At 39.5% G+C, this 26,514-nt stretch overlaps 2 protein-coding genes across 5 annotated transcripts in view; one reads left to right on the top strand and one right to left on the bottom strand.

Moving 5' to 3' along the window:
• Nucleotides 1-26,514, top strand: part of LOC109195563 (tripartite motif-containing protein 16) — a 1,176,058-nt gene that overhangs the window by 996,421 nt on the left and 153,123 nt on the right. The gene's annotated exons all lie outside the window — the stretch shown is intronic.
• retreg1 (reticulophagy regulator 1) lies at nt 1,173-25,368 on the bottom strand. 4 transcript variants are annotated; one of them, XM_019347797.2, is made up of 10 exons: nt 25,117-25,368; nt 24,078-24,184; nt 21,556-21,586; nt 10,155-10,247; nt 4,838-4,955; nt 4,448-4,532; nt 3,948-4,070; nt 3,257-3,327; nt 2,692-2,815; nt 1,173-2,582 (listed from the first exon to the last, which is right to left on the bottom strand). In XM_019347797.2, the coding sequence occupies exons 1-10, from the start codon at nt 25,299-25,301 to the stop codon at nt 2,077-2,079; spliced, it is 1,443 nt and encodes a 480-aa protein (XP_019203342.1). In that variant the 5' UTR covers nt 25,302-25,368; the 3' UTR covers nt 1,173-2,076. The 4 variants fall into 4 exon arrangements, with proteins under 4 accessions (XP_019203342.1, XP_019203341.1, XP_019203345.1 ...); XM_019347796.2 differs by having other exon boundaries at nt 24,036-24,184; XM_019347800.2 differs by lacking the exon at nt 10,155-10,247.

Below are 26,514 nucleotides of genomic sequence, written 5' to 3' on the forward strand. Positions count from 1 at the left end.
GTGGCTGGTCGCTGTTTGGCTAGCTGCACTCAGACAGGAAAATCCACCTGTTAGCCGTAATGTTTGAGTTTGTAAAGCACTTTATAAATGAGGACTGTGTGGAGGAGAGCCTGTTTGAGACAGGTGACAGGTGGTTTCACTGGGCTGACAGAAACTGGTTTTTCCTCCTCTGGCCAAGTTTACTGAGGGGCGCAATCAGCTGATGCACTCAGCACTTTTTATCCAATAAAATAATCTTTCTCTTCTCGAGCACATCCAGACAGTTTACAACATAACAGCCCACTACATGCACATCACACCAGGAATCCAATCAGTGCGTCTGCAGGGAAAGCATGCTGATGGATGTTAGGGTTTCTAATAGCCTTCAGTAAAAAACTGTTATGTTTTTGGTGCGATATTCATGCAGTAACCTGTTATGTAGTAAACTGGTTGTGTTTCAGATAAGAGAGAATATTTTTTTGCATAAAATAGTGCTGATGGCATCTTGCCAGTATCTGCTTTGCAAGCTGATTTCACGGCTCAGTACACCCAGCCTGGTGAGGAAAAGCTGGAGTGTTGGACTCCAGCTTGTCGGTCTGGGGACTCCAACAGGCTCTGCTCCACACAGCCCTCGTTTATAAAGTGCTTTACAAACCCGAACATTACGGCTAACAGATGAATTTTCCTGTTTGGTGCAGCTAGCCAAACAGCAACCAGCCACTTCCTGCAAAAGAGACAGACAGAGTGGACAGTATACCCTCAGTTTCTTAACATCAAACTCATTGTTGCAGCCAGGGGCAGCATAGAAATGATCCCCTTAGACTCATTTTTAGTTTTAGTATCATTATTTTTCCTCTGAGTTATCAATTCTGTCACTAGTTAGCTAACATAAACTAATGTAAGTCTATTAGCCGCAACCAACAAAATGACCACATGACGTCATGTTCTGTACTGACAGAAGATGGCGCCAAACATGTTTTTAAAACTTTAACTTTAAGCACTTATTTCTTAAATCCAGCTTCACAGACAGTTTTACATCTTTGTCTGTTTTTTAGAGCAGGGCTCAATAGTGTAGCATTTCATGCCCCCTTTAATAAAGGTGACTTAATCCTTGCTGTGACTTGACTCATAGGCATAATTAAATGTCTAATTTCTCTCAGCTCTATGTGAAGGACCAACTCAAGAAGCAGTACTGGAGTAGTAGGTCACAAGATTTGAGTCTTACGGGAAGTCAGTATTCATCTTAATGTCCCCATTTTTTTAAGCTTTAAACTACTTTGTTAGGTTCAGCAAAGTTTGGGTTAAAACAGACGTTTCATTGTAAACTAAATTCCGAGCTCCTCTTTTGTTTCTTGGATTATCAGTTTGAGGAATCCTGTCTCACATAAAAATTATGACTGATTTTGTGATAAGTTAGATTTAAGTAAATAACATTTTTCCATTGCAACATTAATGAGAATGCAAATTAGATTTATGGGAACCTAATTTGTTTTAGGTCCAGGGCTGGAGGTGCATACTGTGGGTTTACCTTCCTGCAACTTAAGAATAACAAATCATATTATAAACCAGCATTTGTAAAATGGAAAGAGATATTCTAGTGAGAGTTTTGTACTACACTAGTTTTGCACACTTGCCACATTGTGACACTGTTACCTGTAAACTACATCTATGTCAATTCAGTGTTAATTTGAAATTCATATAAAGCCTTATAAACGTGAGTGACCAGCCTCCATCTGACTGATAGATTGATCAGCTGCAGTCCTAATGGCATGCTGGACCAGCAAATAATAAAAGTATAAATTTAAAAAATCCATATGCCTGTTTTCAGATGAGCATGGATCTTTCATTAGTTACTGAAATCATCTTAGAGGCCTCAGTTTGGTCAGCCATTATTAGGCTATATGGTGTGGTCTCAGCTTTGGGCTACTCTGGTTCGATTAAAAAAAGACAGCGCTATCTGATCAGTTCTGTAGATGTTTGCTTAACAGGAAGAAGCTAAATTGAAACTCTGTGTTCTCACAGCTCTATAAAGTTGCCTCCCCTCCACATGTCCTCTGGAAACCACACCTCGCCATCTGCTTTCAAACTTTTCATCCGTCAGTGGCGTTTAAGGAGTTTGGACAAGAAGCCAGAAGAGGCGGGACTGTCGGTCTGCACCTCCTCTTTGGCTTTGGCCTTCTCCTCTCCGAGGCCAAGCTCCCCCTCCAATTGCTCCAACTCTGACTGGTCCAGCAGCTCAAAGTCCTCCACCTCGCTGTCCGACTCCTCGGTCAGCTCCAGCAGCCTGCTCGATTCTGTGAGTCTCGCCCGCTTGGGGTCTTCAGTTGGTGTCATGAAGCTGACCGCTGCTTCTATTCTCTCCTGGATGGCAGCCGTGACTGCAGCGGTGATAACTTCACCTGCCATCTGGTTGACCAAATCGAGGGCATTGGTGGACTGGTCTTGAGGTTCGTGCTTGGATTTGATTGGATCCTGGAGCCGAGTTGGAGGTGAAGCAAGGCCGAGGCTGAGGTCATCGTCGTCGTCGCCATTGGTGGTCGTGCCATTATCAAGTGAAGGGAATTCAGGCAGGCCACCAATGAACGGTTCTTCTCTGTCAAGGTCTGATCAAAGTGGCCCCGACACAAAAAGAAAGAAACACCAGTTACCCAAATATGTGAGACACGAAGTAGCTCTCTGTGTCAGTCAGAAGAGCTGTCAAATGAAACTTACCTTCTGAGTTCTCAGTCTGTGGTGTGTGTCCCTCTGACAGGTTGAAAGTACCATTGTCTGTCCATGTGACATCTGACACCTCTGTGTCCGAGACAGACATCTCTTTACACACTGTGGAGTCGAGCTGGAGGGAGGGAGACACACGCAGACGTCAGATTTTATAGTGCAAACCCAGATCTGAGCTGGTAATTGGTTGACTCAGACAAAGTGGTGACATCCGGGACTAAAAGATGAAGCCACATAACAACTAAGTGCATGAAACTGCAGAATCCTGAAGTCACTTGAGGTTTACAAGGCATACGACATATTCTTTCTGCATTACATTCATTACATTTGCACAGTGATTTGAACACTCTAATAGTGAGCGTGACAGGGAAGTGCACTCAGTGAATTCAACCAGCAGCTCAGTGTTTGGCATGAGGAGAAAAACTTTAAAGCATTTCTTGCCATTGAATTTGTCCCATGCTGACGATGGTGATGTGGATCACGTGTACTGAATTTTACTAGCTTTAACTGGATGCTATCAGTCAACAGAGACATAATTAGATTAAGATGATTAGCCAACCTTTGGAAACATAGAGGAGAGGTCTGACTCAATGCCTTCTTTCTCATTCTGAGCCTGCAGGAGTCGCTTTTCTGAAAGAAAAAAAAAAGAAAAACATGGATGAGACTGATTTAGTTCTCTGGCAAAATACTGGATAAAAAAGGTAAACTGATTTTTACATGATAACAAATCGTTTTAATGTTTACCCGCTATTTAAATATGCATTTTTATTAAAAATCTACTCTACATTCAGTGTACATTTCTACAATAGTTCCTACATGCTATGCAGCATTTCACAATAATGTCAAATCTAGGTCAAGCTGTGACCTCAATGTCAATTTACCTGCACACCTGACTTTGGCTCAAATGAAAAAAAACAACAAAAAAACCCACCATCACCTTTGCAATGGTAGGTCTTAATGAACTGCAGAGGAGAAACAACAGACCCTTACATTATGCTTGTTATGTGTTGTTGAGATATATGGCTCATACTGCATATGCCAAAGGTAACATTTAGCAGTTGCAACAAAACTTCAGTTAAAGTTTTTAAAGATTTGTTCTGGTTTGGTCTGCATGATAGAAAAATGAAGGTCATATAAGTTTGCAGCAGTTTGGCAGGTGGTTGTCTTAAAAAAAAAACACATGGTAAGTCACTTCCTGATCTCATGTACTTGTTTGGATAATGAGTAAAAACAAATTGCACGATATTTACCGTGGTTCTCTTTGATTTTCTGAAAAAACTCCCCGATGCCAAAGTCCAGCTTCTGCAGAACTGGCTCCAGCCACGAGCTGATGTCATGAGATGAAATCAGAGGCCACAGAAAGACACCCAACACTTCACAGAGAAAAAAAACAATGTCAGCTTATTTTGCAGAATAAAATGTGTTCAGCAAGCTCAAATTCAGCATGCGATATTCATCATATGTGTTGTTTAACTTGTGTTGTCCTTGGGATTCCCATATACTTGTTTGCCATTCACCTAGGGACCATTTTTGGCCCGAGGACAACACAAGGGGTATCAATGTGTAGACTCTTTAATAATCATTATTTATTTGCTAATTATTACACTAATTAACGGTATACCGATGGCACACCGCTATTGCACTCAATTTGGTGAAATAACTCTCAGAAACCAGACAAAAAAAATGTGATTCAAATGTGTTTTTCAGTTGATAACTTGACCTTTTGTTGAGCAAATCTTTGAGGACTCACCTAGAATATATGAGATAACGATCCCTGGAATGTAGCGTCCTAAGACAGCAAAGAAAGTGCACACACTGCAAACCAGCAGGCAAAACTAAAACAGAGAGGCAAAAACAAAGAGAAGTTTTTGCTGTCAGTTGCAAACTAAACTCTCCCTCAAACACTAAAATGTTTTAGTATTTGTGTTTTTACAGATATGCAAAATCCCTCCCGGCTTCAGCTTCAGACACAAAGTAGAGACAGTGAAGTTATAAAGCAAATAGGTATTTTCCAACAATGCTGTTTTATACAGATTTCTATAATTTATTAACTAATTCTTATACTAAATATATATATACATATATATATATATATATGCTTTGTTCATGACATACGTCAGGTATGTCGTCTCTGCCTCACCTTGCCTGGGTTCTGCTTTTTGAAAGCTGATGTCTCTTGCAGAAAGAGTCTGAGGGAGTCAGTAAGCTGAGGTCCGACCCCAGTCTGGCTGTCCTGGCCTGAATCAATGATCTCCCAGCTATAAAGAGACAAAGACAGAGGAATGTTAATTAAATTAATAACACTCCTGACTGTGCTTGGAACAATGGGCCTCTAAAATGGAAATTTGGAGGTCTAATGATGCTGATGCTAATAGCCACCATAATTTAGACATTAAAGGCTGAAATTGTCATGGTCTTGGGTCTGTTGCCCAGAGTTCTGTGTTTTTAAAGTTTTCTAGTTCTGTTGCATTTACTGCTTTAGTCTGTTTTCATAGTCCCCTCCAATAAATTGACTGGACTAGATCATGCTGACACACTTTACGGTGACTCCGCATTAAAAATAGGACCAGCATTTGACTAACTAAGAAGGGGATTACATTGCTGTCAGAGGTTTGAAATTCTGCTTCGTTGAGGATCATTGATAAATTTTAGTCCAAGTAAAAAGCCACTCCAATGCAAATGTCATTGTCTAAATTAGTAAGCCTACAATAACATTGGCACGATGACTGTGCAGACAGGTGTGGGATGGGAATAGGGACGTGAAACTGGTTTCCATGCTGTGGCACTGCTGGGAATTCTCGGCCACCTGATGATTTATAAAACTTTCCGCTCCAGGATGGGAGCTCCCAAACATCACCTTCTATTTAAGCTCCACTATCAGCCCCTCGTGTTCTCTTCAGATATAAAACAGCTATGAAAGGCACAGGTGTGGCTCATGTGTAGGTCATGTGTGATAAATAGATATGAGTATGAGGCAGCTAAAGTCATCTTTCCTCTCTTAGCTACTTTCAGTTCCCCAGGCTGTAACGCAATGCGCCAGTAATATTAGTAAAGCTAAAATGTTTTCAGCTGATAAATGAGCATCTACTAGTGTATAATGTAACACCAGAAAGATTTCTTTGATTGTATTTTGTTTTACTCCAAAAACGACAGTATGTGCAATGTAAGCTGACACCAGGACAATGATCCAGCAAGCCCACCTCTGAATGGCTCAAAAAACAAAGAAAAAGATTTTGTAGTGGCCTAGTCAAGATCTGGACTTAAATCAGATTGATGTGCTTTCTCATGACCTCAAACAGGGGGCAAAATACTACTTCTAGAGCTGTTTAGCCTACTATATTCTCGTGAATATGATGGAAATAAATAGCAAAAATTTGCAGAAAGAAAAGCATAAATCTGGAGCCAGTTATTACAAAAATCTCAAACTCAGTGTGAGCAGTCTCTTACACCAAAATATACCTATGAAATGTAATCACTCTGCAGAAGAAAGCATCAATCTACCCTGCACCTTTGTCTCGTCGTTGTCGAAGTTTATTCTGGTCTCTTTTTTGGTTTACTTCCTGTTTTATTTTAAAGGTTAGGTCTTCATGTTTTTTTTCTGTGTTTCCACTTCCTTCCTTTGGTATTTGGCCTGTCCTCTTTAGTGTTTGATTAAATTCACCTGTACCTTGTTACCCTTGTTTTCCTGCTGTCTATTTAGCTTACTGACTCATTTCTCAGGTTGTTGTTATTGCCTCTCCCTCATCCAACCTAAAATAAACAAGAGCATTGCAAGTTCAAACATAAATCCATAGTGTACTAAGAGACATTTCAACTGTTGTTCAGACCAAATTAATCTGTCACTGCCAGTGTATAAGCTGGAAATGTCTCAACCATGTTCCTCATATTAAATATCCTACTTTATCCAGCTGAGGATGGAAACTACATGTCCTGTGGTTGCAGCTGTCCTGGAAACAGCTGGTGGGAAATGATGATGGGGCTCAGGTTACTACAGCAGCTAAACAGGTTTCTACCAGTTAACCAATGTTGGCTTCATATCAAAATACTGACAGTTTTGTAGACTGTGTTACATTTTACACAGAACCTAACTCTTTTCTGAGTCTGATGTAATCCCAGTGAATGATTGAGTAGGATCACTACTTTAGCCTGGTGGCTCAGCAGCATTTGGCAATTTAAGGCCACATGTTTACCTCCAATGACCTGCGCTGAAAGTCTGTCACTAATAATACGAGCTTGTTCTTTCTTTCTGAGTACAACTTGATACAAATTTTGCACATACTGAAAAAGGGACTTGACATTTGTAATTTTTTCTTTACTTCCAGCAAGGTCTGACTTAATGTGGTATTTCTGACAGATCCCAGATTTATCCCTATTCTTGGCAGGTCTTTAGGAAAAGCTTATTCAGCCTAAGTATTGCAAATTAGCATTTGCTGGCAGCTGCTAATACTGGAAACTATCATCACCAAGGTTGGTTTTCTCTTTTCCTTGCACAGCTTTTAACTCCATATTCACAGTTTCCTCTGTCTACCGTCTCACAAACAGAGCATTAAAGTAACTAAACTTGACTACTAAGGTGATTTAACTGATACCATCCTATGCATGCAACTGGTAAATCTCATATGGTGAAAGGCTGCTGACAGTTGCTGCACTTCTGCAAGCCACTTTGCAACCCATCTTCTGCCCAGAACCTCATTTTTTTTGCTTACTAACACAATCAGTGCCATGTTTGCAGTCATCTCCATTATTCTTTCATCCTTGACCAGCATTAAAGATGGACTCCACCAATTCGTCGTTATATTTACTTTTATTACACTGTCCGACCCAACATAGATCATTTGCATTGACTCAAAATGATAATCCAAATTGTCTGTATAAATTTATAATCCGCTACGATCCAAAAACACCCTGTATTTATGTTAAAAAAGCAAAACTGTTCTAGTTCAACCATAGAAATTAAACAGCCAGAACTTATCAGTTAAACTTCCACTTTATCTACAGCTCAGTCCAATTCTCCTTCCCCACAATCATGCTTCAGTTTGGCACCTAGGCCACAAGAAGCGACAGCATCTCATTTACACCCATCTGACCCACACACCCAACCTTGTCTCACATAACCCTGATGACGAAAACTCAACCTGCTGATCCCCTCTCGACTTCCAGCGCCCTGTAGGAGTTTGCTTTACAGGCAAGATGGAGTGCTGAACATGTGACAGTAAAACTGCGAAGCAATTATAGCAACACGGATGGGCTGACAAGGTAAGAATTTATCCATTCCACGAAAGCCAGACATCTTCCTAGAAAGACATGCAGCTCTTCTGTAAAGTTTCACCACATTTGTTTGTTTGAGCTTGTTGCTTGGTAATTTCTTTGGCAAATCCAGCTTTACAGCTGACACAGAGACCTCTTGGATGTGATGCGATCCAGTGCCATGTGGATGATTGCTTGTTCTGAAATTAGTAAATCCCATTTAGTTTTCCATCCAGCTTGACTTTTACAGTAATATTTGAATCAGCTGAGAAATGAATGCACATTCAGCAGATGTTTTGACCTACTTTGATCTTGACTTTTCTGGTGGGGGTCACCAGACAGACAAACTTTCTGCTCATGGGATTTTCTTAATTCTGTTGTTGCATTAAGGCTGAAGAAGGGAAGCTAGGTGTGATTTTGCCACACTATATTCCTTCTAAATACATGCTAAAATCTTGAAATCTGTTCATTAACACTTGTTAACACTACCCTTTATCTTCACCTCATCATCTTCATTGCAATCATGACACAAGAAGTGAAGGAACAAACCAAAACGCTTTTAAAGAAATGCTAAAATCTATCCATTTCTCTGAGCAGAGTAACACACATGGTGTTTTGATCGTTGACTTTTCACGTTAACAAGTAAGCTGGTGGCAAGTAGCCATCTTTCATCCTCATTTATATATACCGACAGGCGACGTTAATAACATTGTTCGATTTTTATCAAGATGACCAATCAGACTTGTCTATCCAGACATTGCACTAGAGCGCACCAACAACCCATACTCCTTAGAAGCAGACTTGGAAAATGTGTGATTGGTCCACAACTGAGAGGACCAACCAACCAACAGGAATGATGTCAGTAAACACACCATAACATCTCAATGGGAAAGGAAAAAAACACATTTTAAGACACTGACCCAGCCTTCCACTCCCCAAAACTATAAATATTGGGTATATGTTCACACTTCTGGGTAGCTTCTGTCTGCAGGATTTTCAAGTGAATTACATCTCATCAGTTTCTGACTTTAGATTTAACCAAAATGTGTTTACACAACTTAAAGGAAAGTAATAGTCAACTTTCAACATGTGCATTCTCAAAACTCCTGCCCCATGCACTCTGGATACCTAATGAGAAAAGACTATATCATGTTTCATTGCCCCAGACTATTACACACCACCACTGAGCACCGTTATCCACTGGTGTGTCATCATTAGTCACAATGTATGAAGGATTCAGGCAACAGTCCAATAAAAACTAAAAGGCCAATTTCTGCTGAAAACTTTGCAACCAGCTGGGGAATGAAGATAGAACCATCACATGAGCAGCTGTTGGGCAGATATCACTTTTTAGACAATCAGCAATCTCTGAAACAACAGGAAAAGCGGCACGTCTGAGCCTCTAACAAGCCCGGTGACGGCAGTTTAAAAATAGAAAGACAAACAATGCAAAGAATGGCGGCAAAAACATCTCAGCTCTTCACTTGTGACTGGGAAGGAGGGGTTTATTAATGACCTCCCACCCCCCGTTTATGTGGGTATTTACCACAGAAAACCTGACTCTGAAGCAACTAATATCTGAATAAGTTCTGCGTAGAGACACACAGATAAAAAGACTGATATTAACAGAGTGAGAAATCAGAATCCCGGCTGATCGAGTTTACAGTTAATGCCTTTGTGAAAGGGCAGTCTGCATGTGTCTGCGTAAGAAGCCAAAACAAACAAGTAATATAAGAAACCAGTGTAACAGACAGACATGGCCCAATGACACAACTTTTCAAAGTTCATTTGTTCTTTGGTGCTTGTTTATTCAGACTGACATCAACAGTTGAATGTATTATAAATTTAATAATTCTAGTATGAACTAACTTTACGTTGCGATTCTTTAGTAAGTTCAGGTCACCCTCCCAACCCCCCAAAAATAAAAATATGTTCTCATGTTTTCAGTTTTTTGTTAAAGAACTTGAGATGTTCAGTTAAAAGTGCTACATCATCTCCTTCATTTTTGCTAAAAAAAATAAATAAATCTCAGATCCATGCATTTTCAAGCCTACAATAAAGGGACAAATACAAGCAAAACTTTCCAAATATCTGCATGTTTCAGACTGTAAAAACAGCTAAATTGTTTCTAATGGATCTGGGTGAGCAGACCAGACAGTCATTGCTCCTTAAAACTACTCTAGCTTCCTCTCCAGGACACAAATTCGTACCTCAATCCTGCCCCATGGTCTTCAGGAGACATCTCAAGGTCTTCAGGCACCTTCAGAGGGCTAAATGGTGCAACAAAAACTGCCAGGTAAAAACTGGATCACGGATGAAGGTAGAAAAAAAAGAAACACTTTAATTTTTTTACAGCTGTTACAAAATGCAAACCTAGGCTTGAGGTAAACTCAAGTTTTAAGTGTGACACACTGCACGAGAGCAGCTTCTGTTTATCCTCAATGAAGCCCCGCTTGGAGTATTTCAAGTGACCCCGTCTAAAAATAACCGAGTCACACTACATTCCATCCGGCAGCCATCAGGAGTACAGAGGGATGGGGTTGGGTTAGGTTGGGGTGGTTTGGGTGAGGTTGAGTGGAGTGGGGTGGGGGGCAACAACAGCCTGTATCAACAACACCGATCCCACAACAACGGTCTCCTAAACACACCTGCTCATGTTTCAGCGATATGCACTGGACAAACAGATGAGAAGAAACACAATGTTGTCTGTGTGTTGATCGATGCTGTCAAAACTTTTAGCTGAAGGGAAACTCTGACGCTTGTCATGCCCTTTTCCTTTCAGTATTGTGTGGGCCTCGACCCCAATTCACTGTCACTTATGGACACATAGTTTCCCTGCTTTTGTATTTGTGTGGGTGTTTAACCCAAGAAGCAACATCCAGGAGTCAAAAGAAGTTCATGTAAAGACCACTTCAGGCTGGCTCCAAAGACAAGACGTTACTGTAGAAACGTGTTTACGGTGTAGTACGAAAAATAATTTTGACCAATTTATTATAGCTTTGACTGAGACAGAAAGGTGTAGCTGTCAGCAGGCTTCACCTGAACTGGATTTCTTAACCGTGTTTGTGCTATTTGTACCTTTTTGGAGTATTTTTATGGAATTATCATAAAAATAATATGTTTACTGTGTAGTATAGACAAAACCAGAGGTAGTTTTCCAATTACATTTTTGGCAACAACTTTTGCTAATTTTCTTCTTTAAAACATTCGACTTGGTAAACTACTTTTAAGAGGAAAAGCAACAAAGTTTTGATGTAATCACTGTTATTCTTTATACATGACTTAATCACATCACTTGACTGTGATGAAACACTCATAGCTGGTTTATGTGTTGTTTTTACTCCAGCGGACCCCAGGTCCAATCAGAGCAGGCACTCTGAAACACACCCACTCCATCCCAAGCGATCTGATTGGTTCAAGTGCTCCCTGTCACGTCTGAATCTGTTCCGGCAGTGTGGAAACAGCTGAGTCACTCACAAACACATACGCACAGTAAGTAATTAGGCACACATTGCACTCAGGTTTCACAACTCTTAAGAAACTTTGCAGTTGTTGTGGGAACACAGAGTAGCACAGCACTGAGTCTTTCTTCGAAGCCAACGCCACAAACACAAATTCGTATGTGTCGCATGACATTCGTCTACATCTATAAGCGCCATCATTTAAACACACAAATGGCACTGACATGATGCTTGACCAACAGTTCTTTCACTTTCCCAATACCAGTTTTATTGATTTGGCATTAGTTTACATCCTGTAACTCTTGGCTCCACAAATCCACAAAGCTGGGATAATTTAAAACACCTGTGTGTGCTGGGCTTTTTTTTAAAGCTGATCACTGGATAGTTCTCATATTGATATTATGATAAACCTGAGAAACAAAAAAAATCCTATTGAAGCAATCACAGTTATCTCTCTGTTTTGGTTCTATGTTCTGCTGTGTGGCTCAGCCTGACTTGTGTTAATGACCTTCCAGGTGCAGCAGGAAGCAGGTTTTACCAAATAAGCTATTACACCCACTAAGCACCAAACAGCAGACAGGCACACGTAAATGTCAGCTGTTAAAGTAAACAACGACAACAGCTTCAACTCTTCTGGGAAGGCTTTCCACAAGTTTTAGGAGTGTTTATGGGAATCTTTCTTCCAGAAGCACATGCTGATACTGATGTTCAACCTGGCCTACTCACAGTGTCTCCTCTAATTCATCTAAAGGCATTCTATCAGGTTGAGGTCAGGACTCGCTCATCCATGTCTTTTTTGACATGTTGGAACAGGAAGAGGCCATCCCCAAATTGTCCAAATTGTCTTAGTATGCTGAAGAGTTCCTTCCACTGGAAATAAGGGGGCGAGTCCAACTCCTGAAGAACCACCCCACAACACTCTCCTTGTAACCGCCAACCCCAGATTCAACCATCAGATTGCCAGAAGTAGAAGCATGAATTGTGACTCCAGAAAACACATCTGCACTGCTCTAGAGGCCAGTGGTGGCGTGCGTTACATCACTGCATCTGACACTTTGCATTGCGCTCAGTAATGTAAGGCTTGGATGCAGAAGCTTGGCCATGGAAAAGCATCCCATGAAGACCTCTATGCACTGTTCTCGAGCTAATCTGAAGGCCATTTGAAGTTTGGAGGTCTGTAGCAACTGAATTTGCAGAAAGTTGACAAACTCTGTGCACTATGTACCTCAGCATTCGCTGACCCTGTTCAATGATTTTACCTGGTCTATCACTTCATGGCTGAGTTGCTGTTGTTCGTAATTGCTTCCACTTTGTTATAATGCCAATAACTTGTAGCAGCGAGGAAATTTCGCAACTGGACTTGTTTTGCAGGTATCACGGTACCACTCTGGAATCCACTGAACTCCTGAGAGCAACCCATTCTTTCACAAATGTTTGTAGAAGCAGTCTGCCTGCCTAGGTGCTTGGTTTTTCTATACCCGTGGCCATGGAAGTGATTGGATTTGGATGGGTGAGTGAATACTTTTAGCATGTAAGCGTATGTTCCTCAGGAGTTCGTGGAGACCACACGAGAGTGAAAAGGAAACTAACATTCACCATTCACACAACATGACTAAAATAAATGCCAACTTTTACTTACATTACTTGCTACATTATTTTTACAGTTATCAACAGCCCTCCCATGCCCCCTCCACCCCCCCTTTCCACACACACACACACACACACACGTAGATATACGTGGCTGGCTCACACTCCCCAGCTGTCAGCTCACATTTTGGGTCAGCACCTAATCTCCTGCAAGCCTTTGCCTGAGACGTGCTCTGTGCCTGATGTACAATTACCCACAAGACAGCTCTGACAGACAACAGCAGGTGGCAACAACACAATCCCATCCTACCAGCCAAATGCCACAGAGACAGACAGAGGCAGAGTACAAGACAGACTGTGGAAGTGTAGATATGCAAATAAGGGCAAAAGAAATCTGAAACAATCCAAGCTCCCAACATAAATAGATAAATGTACTGCAAAAATTTAGTGCAATCACCTGAGACCTGAGGTCCACACTACAGCCAAAAATAAAGCCAACATATCAGTGCTAAAAACTTCAGTTCCTCTAATGGCCACTTGAGGCTGTCCCAAAGTACATCAATCCCCACAAGACTGTTGAAATTACTAAATTCACTGCAAAAATGAACATGTTTATAGTTTGATTAAAAAAACATTTTAAAAAACCTCTTTAAGTAAATTATGCCGTCAATTCAACTGCACAGTGGAAAATATTTTTATAACTCTACCTTTTTGGATTTTTTAAATTAATGTAAGAAAAGTAGGCATCTTGAAATGAGAACTGTGGTGACGCAAATGTCTGGAGTCTGGAGAACTAGCCAGTCCAAGACGTTGGTGATACAATTATGGATCTCCAATTATTTATTAGTCTGATACTTAGCACAAATTAGCAGCTATCTTCATGCAGCACAGTCTCATCCAAATATGGCCACTTCGTACCCCAAAAAAATTTAAGTCCACAAACCAAAAGGTGATGTTGATGTAACTGTTGTACAGTTGGTACAGTTTTGGTCAGACATTTACTCACATTCATTATGAGGCAGTTGCAACTTGGACACAGCTGCATGTTCCAACAGGAAAATGATCCCAGAAAAACATCACAACTGGTTTTGAAATTGATAAAGTAGGCTAACATTAAGCTTCTGGAGTAGTCTTCCCATAGTCCCAATTTCAACCCTACTGCACATTTGTAGACTTAATTTTATGCTTAAAATTCACATCTGTGCTATGTAACCAACCAAAATAAATGAATTCTACCAATTCTGCCAAGAGTCACTTGGATGAGTGATGAAACATTTCTCCCATTAAAAACACTACAGCCAGATGAACAGAATTAACTTTTTGGCAAATATTAGTGGGCATGTATTTATACTTTGACCCTGTGTGAATTAGAGAAAATCCCCCCAAAATGCAAAATTGTGCTTCCAATTCTTGTTTTTTAAAGTCGTTAAAGAGGTATGCTGTGCAATCATTCCACCCAGGAAAGAGAACAGTTTCAGAAATCATTAAAAGCCCAAAATTAACATGAAATTCATGCACATGAGTATAACTTCAAGCTACAGCTGTACTTGTCACACTATTAACATTTTTCAACCAAAAGTTGTTGATCAGCGCCACTGACTCAAACACTGAATACATAGAAGTCAGAAACTGGGTGAAAAAAGTCCAAATGAAGATTACAAGTGGACCTTTATTTATTAATCATTTTGGTTCAGTTGGGTGAACTATAACTGAAATGACACAATTATTATGTCGATGATATTAAAATGCAGCGTGTGAGGTTTGTGTCACTTTACTTTCAAGTACAGTGTAAACTGCCCCTGACCTGGACTCACCCGACTATCTGTTATATAACTCAGATGTGTTGCATCCAGCCTGGCGCCCACAAATCCCTGTCACCTCCGCTGAATCCCACGGAACCTTTAGAGCCGGCATCGAGTAACGGACGACCCCCGCCCCTTGCACCACTAACACCATTTGAAATGAGCGTGTAAACCAGCTCACCAATGTGACTCCCCCTTCAACGCCATCACCACCTGGTCACAAAACAGACTGCCAAATGGGTCATGGCTCAGCACCGCAAACTCTGAGAACGTGCATTAAGATATTTCTATTTAATGTATTCAATGCCAAAATTTTCATTTTTATCATGGTATTTATAAAGAACAATCACTGAATGGTACTTTAATGAACAATTCAAATAAATGGGAACTGTCAGAAAGTACAAAGTAAAAGAACAAAGAATAAACCATGATCAATACCACTAATTCCAAAATTTGATGTCATCGCTTATAGTTTTTTGAATTGCTTGTAAATCCTCAAATTTTCTGATTATTTACATAAAGGATGACAGGATTTTCTCTTTGAACTCGACTGTATATTTACTTGTTTTCAGCTCATGCTGAGCAGGTTTATGTGTAACTTTATATAAGAAGAAGACAAAGAAGAAAATCGTCTGAATTTCCTTTTAAAACACGATCACACGGCTTTTTCCTTTAAAGATTCTTACAGCAGTAATCATTTACCCTACCCGTATGTTTAGCTCCACAGTGACATAAACATACGGTGAGGGTAACTGGTGACATAAAACTGTACAGTATCTAATCACCGACAGTTAATGAACACTATAACAAAACAAGAGTCCATAAAAAAGATTTGGAAAGAGACCAAATCTGACCAGTGAAGGACTGTACAGTAATTATTCTACAGTTACGTATCCTGAAATATTGAATCAAATAATGTTGCTATTTAAAGGGGAACTATTATTCCTTTTCTTATTTATCCATCCATTATCTTCTGCTTATTCAACTGGGGGTTCAGTGAGTGGGGATATCTAAAGTATGGCGATCTCAGACACACACCTCTGTATGAGAATGCAGAAGTCCCACCCAGCTTCTGTTCAAACGTGCTGTTTGTGACGGGCTGTACCAAGGCCCAGAATATGATACAAATGAGAATACTGATTGAACATGTATATGAACTTGGAAATGAGCAACACATACCTTCTTTGAACCTTATTTTCAGATTTTAATGCAGTTTAAATCTCTGTTGTTATTTAACAATTTTCCTTCAGTCTGAAAACTCTAGGTCACAGTTTCAAAGCTCGGGTGTCAGATTTTAATGGAAAAATACAAACAGATGACTGGTATCACTATTAGATTAATATTTAATCTTTAAAGTTATGTGTAGAAATTGTAAAGTCACACTGTCGCCTAAACAAACTGAATAATTTATGTTTGTGTGCTCAGGCTCCATCCAGTGGCAGAAATAAAAAACTAAGGATAGGGATGGAAAGACAATCATGTAAAGAAATGATTCTTGTTTTCTTACAGAGAGGAGAGAAGGATAAAAACATGCTTATGAAATTTCCCCTTGTGGGACTAATAAAGGTATATCATATCATATCATATCATGCTCATCACCGAGTTCTCTATGATACATTTTTTAAATATTTCTTCACAACAACTGAACAGTTTTGTAAATAAGTTTGTTTGTTTAGTTCTTCATAAAAATTATTTGAGAAAAATGTCATCCATCCTTAAGCCATCCATTAAGCTCTAAACACCACATCCAGAACACCCAACTAACTGTGAATGGTACTTATGACCAATGGTCAATGGTGTTTGATCAGTGGTTGTTCATAAATGGTCATGAAAATTTGCATATTAATGATCAAGAAACTGACTTCACAGCCAATTGATCTAGTTTCAGTCATTGTGCAAATGTCCTGTTTATAAAGTTGAGGAAACCTGCAGTCAGCTGAGACTGAAGAAGTCACTTGGATGAGTGATGAAACGTTTCTCCCACTGAAAACGCTACGTCCAGATGAAAAGAATCAACCTTTTGGGGTCATCCATCCAGTTTCTTCTACTAATCTAATTCAGATAATGGGGGTGTGGAGCTTATACTATGCTGTCTTAAGGCGAGAGTCAGGGTGTGCCTTGAAGAGCTCACCCTCCATCACAGGAGAGAGACACACACAGAGAGACAGACAAGCATTCACACTCACATTCACACCTACAGCAAATTTAGAATCAGTAATTAACCTAACACCATCCATGTCTTTGGACTTTGGGAGGAGGAGCCACAGTAGCCGGAGAAAACCCACGCAAACACAAAAACCACACAGAAAGGCCCCAGACTGGATTCAAACCCAGGGTTCTCCAAAAATTTTAAAAATCAAAAACTTAAAACTGAGATGAGTGTCAGGGTGATTTGTGACAGAAAGATAGCTTTAAGAGTGAAGGGAAGGATGGTAGTGAGACCTGCTGTCATGCATGGTTTGGAGACACTGACAAAATGACAGGAGGCAGAGTTAGAGCTGGCAGGTTTAAATATGCTGGGATTTTCACTGAGAGTCACCAGAGTGAGCAAGATTAGAAAGAATGGGTATTTCGACAGTTCAGGTTGAGGTGTTTAACTGACAGTTAGAGAGACAAGGCTGAGATGGTTTGGACCTGTGCAAAGGAGGGACAGTGAATATGTTGGACAAAGGATTTAAAGATGAAGATGCTAGACAAGAAGAAAGGAGGAAGGCCACAGAAAAGATTCATGGATGTAGCGTAGGAGGTCAAGCAGATGGTTGGTGTGACAAAAGAGGATGCAAAGGACTGGGTGAGATGGAGGTGGATGATCCACTAAGAAGAAGATGAAGAAGAGGTGGAGAAAAACTAAAAATCTGTGTAATCTACAGCACCTGTTTCATGCAGTGTAAAAAATGTGACCTGTTTCTAATAAGAATCTTTTAAGTGAAAAGGCACAAACATGGACTATTGGGTCTAACATCCTCATGTTGGTGTTGTTCCCGGATCAACATAATAATGTTTGTCCGGAAGCATCATTGGATCTGACCAATCACATTGTGCTGTCATATCATTGTGACTTGGGAAAAAACCTGCCGATGTCCACTCAGGAAAAAAAATCCAAAAAATGGGGTGGTAGGGTCAGGGTTAGGGTTACGGCCTCGGGTTTATGATTTGGTGTGTGGTGTGATGGTGTTTACACGTGGCAAAGCTATCACATCACTACAATGTCATTGGTCACTTGCAATGTCCAACCTGGACCAACATTAGCTTTGTTGATCCAGGAACAACATCGACATGATATCAGATCATGTTTGCTATTAATCTGTTTAGGCATCTCTGATTATCTAAGTATCAACACTAAGCAGCCAGTCACAAGCTTGCAGTTAGAGGGAGGTTCCAGATCATGAATGCAGCTCTGTTCATAGTAAAGGCATACTCCAGGACATGCAGATTATAGTAATGGTTAATTACAGCCTAATCTGATACCTTCCAGCTGCATGTCCTGTCTTTCAAAAAGAACCAAATTCATTCCATATATTTACTTTCTGTTGATCAACTAATCCGCTAATTAAGTAGGCATTTGAGTCATGCATCACAAGATACGCGCATGAACTGCGTCATGAAACTGTAGGTTTCACTGTTTGACAAATCACACAGTTTAGTCTGACACACACAGGAGATATTAGCAGGGGGATTAAATTAGACAGTCATATGTGAGCAATCAGCTCTGCAGGGCTGCAGCTGAGAGTCAGGACGAGACCCGGCTCTCTCGCAGAGGACTCAGTCATGCATGATACAGTATTTACAAGAGATTATTCAAATTTAAGGCAGAGAAGTTGTTTTAGAATCACTGCACATCGACACAGCTGATCTGCTCATCCAAACCATGAGCGCCAAGAAAAACAGCTTTTAGAGAGTAACAAATAAAACAGGTTCCCGTTTTCAGTTTGCATCTGCTTTGTTTCTGACAAATCATGTTTTACCAGTTTTAAATGAAAATGCCTCTGAAATATCCTCAGCACATGCAGACATGTATAAGAAGCATTTCAGAGGTATAAATGGACTCAGAATCTGAAGTTATTTAAGCAGAACATTATATAACCTGCTTTTTGTTTGTTTTTTCCACAAGCTTAAGTTTTAGCCTTGGCTCACCTTTAATAACGCACTTAATCGTCTTTAAACTCATTATTTAAATGCACCTTGGATGTTGCAACTGTTCCTTTCCTTGGATTTTGTCCTTTACCTTTGACCTTTTTACTAAGAAAAAAATCACCTTCAAACTACAAACAACTGAATGATGCAGGAAGTAGGACACAGGTGATCAACTGTTAGCGCTGCAGTAGCAATCTGCCAGCCAGTGTCCAGTCTGACTGTTTTGGAATTTTGCATTGTCACATGGACCTCTGTTAGGTGACATTCAGAAAAGTCAAGGCTGCAGTGCATCTGTGAAAGCAGGGATAGCTGCAGAAGTAACCCACCAGAGGCAACAATTTAAAAAACTTTGGAATAAAGGTTTCAATCACTGCCAATCGGAGGAGGTGCCAATTAATATCAAAGACTACTCAAAAGTTATGAGACCTGAAAATTCAAGTTCTGCAAAAGCCGGATGATTTTAAGTCTTTTGTTAAAGATCTACTACAGCAGCCCATCTAATATGTGAAATAAAATGATTGAAATCAATGGTATCAAAACACCACCTTGTCCTTTGAGGTCATACAGACTTTTTCTAGGTTTCATTACACAGACAGTCTATGAAGCATGGATGTCTTAAATCTCCATTCATGATGAAGTGACTAATGAAGTTATGAGTATTTCACAATGACAGCCACTGAGGGCTGGTCTGAAAAGGCTGGGATGTTGACAGTGAACACTGTGAACACTCAGCTTGAAGCTTCACAACGTAACTCAATGTTTCAAATACAACCTACGAATAATTACTGAAATATGCTGAAGCATTTAATGAGTAGCAGTATAGAATAATGCATCTTCAGCCCAAAACTCCTGTGTGATTTTGTAATTGTAAAAAATAACTGAGTTCATCGAGTGTGTTTACATGGTCATGCTGCTTGTGAGGTTTATCCTGGTTATATCCAGGAAATTACGTCTGCAGAGAAACCTGCTGCTGCAGGTTCCTGTATACATGATAAACATTTGTATCCTGATTACTGATTAGTGCATGATATTTGCACAGGAACGTGTGACAGCAGCAAACACAAATCAGCAGAAATGCCTGGTGTGACATTTCTGTAACTGTGACTGCAGGCTTTAACTCCTTCACACCCCAGAGACTGAAATCCATTTCAATAAAAGATTGTTTGTGTTGTATTACTTGGCTTAATCTGCACCTGCACAAGTAGTCAGCAACACACCAGCATATTCACGTTTTTAGAAAACAGGGCAATGGGCTCATGTAGTTTTCAGGTAAATATATGTCATGGTCCCTGAGTTTTGAATTTCTTGTGAACTGATGATTCCCCAACCAGGTTTCCTCCTCTTAAAATTAAGTTTTCCTTCCCACTGTTGCCAAGTGCTTGTCTCATTGGGGGTCATGTGACATTTGGGGATTCTTTCTAATATATTAGAGGGTCTTTACCTTATAGAATAACGCACCTTGAGCCGTTTGTTGTAAATTAGCACCATATGAATAAAGGTGAATTTAATTTTTGTTTTTGAGAATCCACTATGAGCTTTGTTTCCTATTTTTTGTAAGTGTTTAGTTTACTATTAATAGAGTTTTTATTCACTTATGTTTACAACTGCAAATTTTCAGTTGTATTTTGTATTTAGTTCCCTTTTGTTCCCTATTCTGTTCCAGTCTAATCTCTTTAACTTGTCACGAGACAAAGAAAGACAATAACAATCTTGTTTCCCCATTCTGTTACTTCCTGTTTTATTTTGGTATTTGTTGTTCTCTCTTGTTATGTTTTCTTCAACTGTGTTCTCCACCTTTTTTCATTTGCCTCATTAGCTGTCTGTACTGTCTCAGTCGTCCCTTTGTCCTTTGTCACATCGCCTACATTGTTATGTCTCGTTGCTGTGTGTTCCCTAAGAATTACATTCCTAGTTATCCCTGGTATTTATATTCCCTGGCTCTGTTTGGTAAATGTTTTGGATTTTGGGAGTTTATTTATTTCTTATTTATTTATTTCTTGGTGCTACAAGCATTACAGGTTCAGTTTTAGTTAAAATTCAGTTTCTGGCATAATATTGTGCATATGTCCAAACTCAAAAAGAGATCATAGCTAGAGGTGATTCATGAAGCTCCACTGTGTAACGGCACCACACTGCTGCGAGTCGATTCTTTCTGCAGTTGAACAACAGAGTGAGACATCTGATTACTGAAGCTGATTACATCAACTTGATTTCAGGAGTCACAAACATCCAATTAAACTTTCCTTCATGTGATATCAACAATTTAAGCTGACCAACTTTTTGTTTTTCAGCCAGGATCCTCTTCACCTTTCAGTTTGTGAAAAACAAGTTGTGTCAGACATCGTTTAAATCAGCATCTAAGATCAGATCTGAGCAGAAGCTTGATGCAGATATGTTTGTTCTTAATTTCGTTGTTTAAATTGACTTCACTGTCCTATGGATGCCTTCAGGTTCAGGAAACAATGAATACCGCATTAGCATCTTCACCAATATGAAGATTTCTTCCTTCAGAGTAGCCCTGCGTCTCTGATATGTTTTAAAATCCAAACACTCCCATTGTAATTTTCACCAAACAAACAACATTAACAAACCTGCACATCACAATCACCTGCACTTAAATGTCTTACCTTGTTGTCATGCTGTGCCATAACTGAGCTCCTGTGAAAAAAAAACCCAGATGTGTTATTCATCAGCACTCACGCGCTCACACCCACTACAGAAACAGTAAAAAAGTTTCTTTGTTACATTTTAGTTATTTTCTTGATATCTGTCAGCTGTAGCAGTTTACTAACATCAGTACCAATAAAAAGCAGGCAGCTGGCAGACGGATGGTGATGTCCCGGTGAACTGTGGCAAAGAGAGAGCTGAGCCTGAAGGCTTAGCTATTGATTTATTGGATGATCTACATTCCTGCCCTCACCTATCGAGCTGTTGGTGGTGACAGTAAGAATATCCCCTAAACCCGGATAGGTGGTAGAAAATGAATGGATGGAAACAATGAAAAAATGGCTGGAGCAAACTGTAATGTAGTTACCACAAGCTATGATTGGGCACTAATGTAATATAACAACCATGTAATAAAATAATGTTAAAAGAAACATAATTTGTAGATGAAATAAATGCTTAACAAAGTCCCTTTTCATGTTTCCAACCACAGGTTAATGGGATATAATGCTTTTATTGCGTGTTGATATAGTGCTAATGATTACTGTGATGCTATGAAATTATACTTAATGACGTGAAGTATGCAAAAACAGATTTCTTTAATAGAAGTGTTAGGTAATGATAATGAAAGTTTTCTACAAAGAGAAAACTATACTGATAACATTAAACTTAAATAACTGCTGACATCAGGAGTCCAATGTGTTTAAAGTGTAATTGTGAGCAACAGTCAGGCTGATGAGTCACTATCCGCCATGAAAGATGATGTCTCATCCTTACTCATCGGGCTAATGAGCCAGGATGAAGCTGCAATCACGTAAACATCCGAACCAAATAGATTTGGTTGGTTTCAAAGCAGCCATTTATAACTCTGGTGAGGGAACATCTTGGGTTTAACCTGAATGGCTTATTTATTTCATTTTAATTTTCCTCTTTATTTGTCAGGGATGGAAAAAAACATTAATCTACTAATAAAAAAGATCCACTGTATCAGATTTAGCTGTTAGCTATTTTTTATCCGCAGTCCCTGCAATAGAAATATATAAAAAGACATCGTCAATAAATAAATTATAGTAATAAAAATGCTGTTGACAATTCAACATAATAGACCAAACATTTACCAGTTATTTCAAAACCACAGACAGTATCCACATCCCATATATCCATCACCCTCTCTCATAAATATCAAATACATCTAAATAATATATAAAAGCCTCTCTATAACATCAGGGGGAAAAAGAGTAGAAATGTATGCTAGTTTTCAGGTGTTCAGGAAGCTTCCTCCATTCTCTGACAGCTTTAAAAGAAAATCAGAGCTCCTCATTCATTCGATGCGTCTTTTTGCAAATGTTTTATATTCTTGTCAACAGTCCTGTTAGTTTATAGGTTTGTGCTACAGCCACATCACAATCCTCCCCTTAAACACTCCCTGGTGCTTCCTTTTTTCTCTGTCTTGTGTTTGTTTGGTGCCCTCCCCCCTTGTTTGTCTGTCTGTCTGTGTTTTTGTTGTGGATGGGTGTGGGCGAGGTCTCCCTTATACCTGGCTCCCAGCTCTGCTCATCCTGCACACCTGCCAACAATCAGCCTCACCCAACCTGTTCATCTGCTTTCCATCATCTCCACCGTGTTAACGTTTTCTCCAACCATTCCTCGCCACAATGCAGTTTCTACCTCAGTAATAACACCAAATTAGAACTTAATTGTAGCAAATCTGTTCTAATATTTCTTATCACAAAGCTTTCTCCATTTTTTCTTCTTCAGGAACATCACCCAGCTGCCCGTCAGTCTGCTTCTCCCTCTGACTACCTCAGCTTCTTACACTCTTATCCCACTAAAACCAGCTTCAACCTCCTTTACACACTATTAAGATCTCTGATTAGTAAAAATTATTTGGTTTTGCCCTGTACTTGGGTTCCACCTTTACAGTCTTGGTTGTAATAGATCATTCATTATTTTCTATAATTAGGGTATTTTTATTTTTTTACATCTTCTAATCTCAGTGTCTGTCTTCTTTTTAATTATCAGGGGTTGGTTACTCCCACAAAGGCCCCGCATACATTATTATGCTATTACTACATCTGCAGCAAAAGTGGTCCTGACAATAATCTGTCCATTTTCTCAAACTCTGGATGCGACGCTGACGCCCTGCACCAGCTTTTGGTTCACAGTGATATTACACAAGAGTGCAGCCTGGCCCTATTTCAGCATCACTTGATGTCTCTGTCACATAATACACAGACTCCTGGGACACAAAGTCATCACTTAAAAGTTTTTAAACTGATTTCAAGCAACTTTTTAAAGTACCTTTACACACCTTGTGCACTTTGACAAACACTTTAGTATCAGTTGGTCTTTGATCGGTGTCAGTATTTGTATTTAAATGTGTTTTGGGGAAGTTATAACTGAAGATCCAGAGTTATGAGATTAAGGCAAGGCAGTTCCTTACTAGTTATTCTTCTCTTTAATCGGCTGATCATTTGGGGGTTACCTGCGGATCTGGACCGAATTACATCTCGGGTGGTGACCGTGATGACCAGCAGGGCCAGGAGGACAGCTAGGAGGGTGTAGGCCCGAAACGAGCCAAAGGCCACAAACCTGCAGGGAAACAGAACAAAAGTTTGACTCACAGCAGCTCACTCAGGTTGTTGTGATGCTCTCCACGGTTTAACTCTGTGGAAGTTTTAGCAGATCAATGTTTATTTTTGTACTGCAGCGTTTTATACAAGATGATAAAGCTTTATATTTTCATTTTTGGATATATAATTTTACATTAGTGGATGTTAAAAAAAAAACCTCACCATCTATTGTGGAGCTAAAATATTCTCATATTCTTTGGCTATTATGACCCTGTGGCACAATTTTGTGCTTTTCTGCTTCCCTTACTCAAAAAATCAGGATGCAAAATTATAACAGATCTGTGTAAGAAACACTTTATAACAGCAATCTATCTATCTATCCTCTTTCAGTGCATTAAGCAGAAGCACTGCAGCAGTATAGCAATACCGGAATATATAAAAATACAACTTATACAAACAAAATTAAATGAACACTATTTGGGGTTTTAAATGTTTTTTAAGACAAACAAACAAAACCTGGACGAATTTCATCTCAGGAAGTCCCAAATTATTATGATTTTTTTTTTGTTTGTTCATGGTGGTAGCGGTTTGTTTTGACAATGTCCCTGATACAGATATTACTGACGTCAAACACACCGAAAATATAAGAAAAATACAGAAAACAGTTGTAGCAGAGTATTTACAACCCCTTTTTAAAGATCGTCATCATTATTATTATTATTATTTGTGTGCGAAGTACAGATGAATTTAAAAGTAACAACATCAAAGGATTTAAAGATATAATAGAAAGAAAGGACTAAAGATGAAATAATTACGCCTTTAATGTGGAATTACTAGGATGTCATGTTTTTTTTAACAGTATATTCAAAATTTAACTTAAAGTCATAATTAATTTTTCTTTGATTAACAGGAGCTCAGTGCTGTGAGATATCCCTGCGTCATGATGCCTACCCGAACATCGCGTTGGCTGCAGCAAACAGGGCTGAAGTCCTGCATGGTCTCCGCCTCCAGCTGACCAGGCCGGTGAGGCGACACCCTGCGCGGCCGGGAAGGGTCTCCTGATCCCGGCTTGGCGGTCCGCCGGCCGCGGCCACCTGCCCACCTCCGGCGGTTCCTGCTTCCCAGCTCCCCAGCATTGAAAAACGACCGGGGTCCCTCCGCTCTGCCCCTCCGCTCCTTCAGCAGAGATGGGAGTGAAGTAAAGCGGAGACTTTACTGAGCTATGTCCGGTTCTGAGGTTTCAAAATAAGTGTCTCATAAAGCATTCACTTTTTGAAAATAGTCTAAATGTTCTTTTTGCAATGAAAACTAATGCGTTTAAATCATACAGTCTTATTAAATTACTTTTTATATCACGAATATGTAGTTTACATTATTATTCACAGAGCAAAGATACACAAGTGAAACAAATGCTGTAACAAAACATATGATTACCAATTAAAAAGTAGCATGAAAGTTATTTTTTAAAGAAGTATAAATGAAAATACAAGTAACTCAAAATTGTGCTTAAGTGATGTGTTTGAGTAAAGGTAGTCCTGCTCTTGAACAGTGCACAGAAGGGGTGAAATTAAAAGAAAGAAATGTACAACAATTTTCTATCATTTGTATTAATTTTTCTTATTTTAACCAAAGGGTGGTAACTTTATATTTGGAAACCTAGGTTCTACATTCTTATACCTGTAATTAAGCAATCATTAAAATTATCTGCATTTCTTTTTGGCATGTGTTTTTTTCTCCCTTTATTTTGAAAGACCAAATCATCATGCTTCCTGTATAATTGTCTCAACTTAAATCAGCTGCACACTTCCATTCCTGCCTCTTGTGTTGTTGTGGTTCAGGTTGGTGACGTCAGGTGTGTGTGTTTGTGTGTTAGTGTGTGTGTACATTTATTGGAGTGTAACGTCTTTTGTTTGTGCTTTATTGTTATCATTATATTGCCTGTGCGTGTAAAAGACGGAATTACTACTATATACTGTATATGTAACTACACCTACGTTAACTTCTTTAAGTACAATGGAATCAGATGTTTCTCAGCAGACAAAGTTAAAAGACTGAAGAATAGCTGCTTGATGCTGGTCTCCACCCATCCTGAAAGAGAAAGAGAAAGTCAATATTTAACTTCAGCATTCATCAGAGACCCATACTATGAATCTAAAGGGAGGGAACAGATCTGTTTATGCCCAAACTTTAAACATGCCTGGTTTCTAAGAAATAAGCTTGAACAGCTTGGTGGGTCATGCTTGTTTTTCTGCCCACTAGTGGTAAAAATCACTTAGTCCAGCTTTAAAATGAACTTTAATAAACACTGTGCAATAAAACAGTACAGAAATAAGACAAATGTCACTACAA

Source organism: Oreochromis niloticus, linkage group LG18 (genome assembly GCF_001858045.2).
Source record: "Oreochromis niloticus isolate F11D_XX linkage group LG18, O_niloticus_UMD_NMBU, whole genome shotgun sequence".
Lineage (NCBI taxonomy): Eukaryota > Metazoa > Chordata > Actinopteri > Cichliformes > Cichlidae > Oreochromis > Oreochromis niloticus.

What these genes read in the sequence shown, in the direction of transcription:
- retreg1 (XM_019347796.2), bottom strand. Translation starts at nt 25,301, where the DNA reads ATGCTGGGGAGCTGGGAAGCAGGAACCGCCGGAGGTGGGCAGGTGGCC. An exon ending in GAAAATCAAAGAGAACCACG is followed by an intron (nt 3,328 to 3,947) that starts GTAAATATCGTG and finishes TTTTTCTTTCAG; the next exon opens with AAAAGCGACTCCTGCAGGCT. An exon ending in TCTCCTCTATGTTTCCAAAG is followed by an intron (nt 2,816 to 3,256) that starts GTTGGCTAATCA and finishes CCCTCCCTCCAG; the next exon opens with CTCGACTCCACAGTGTGTAA.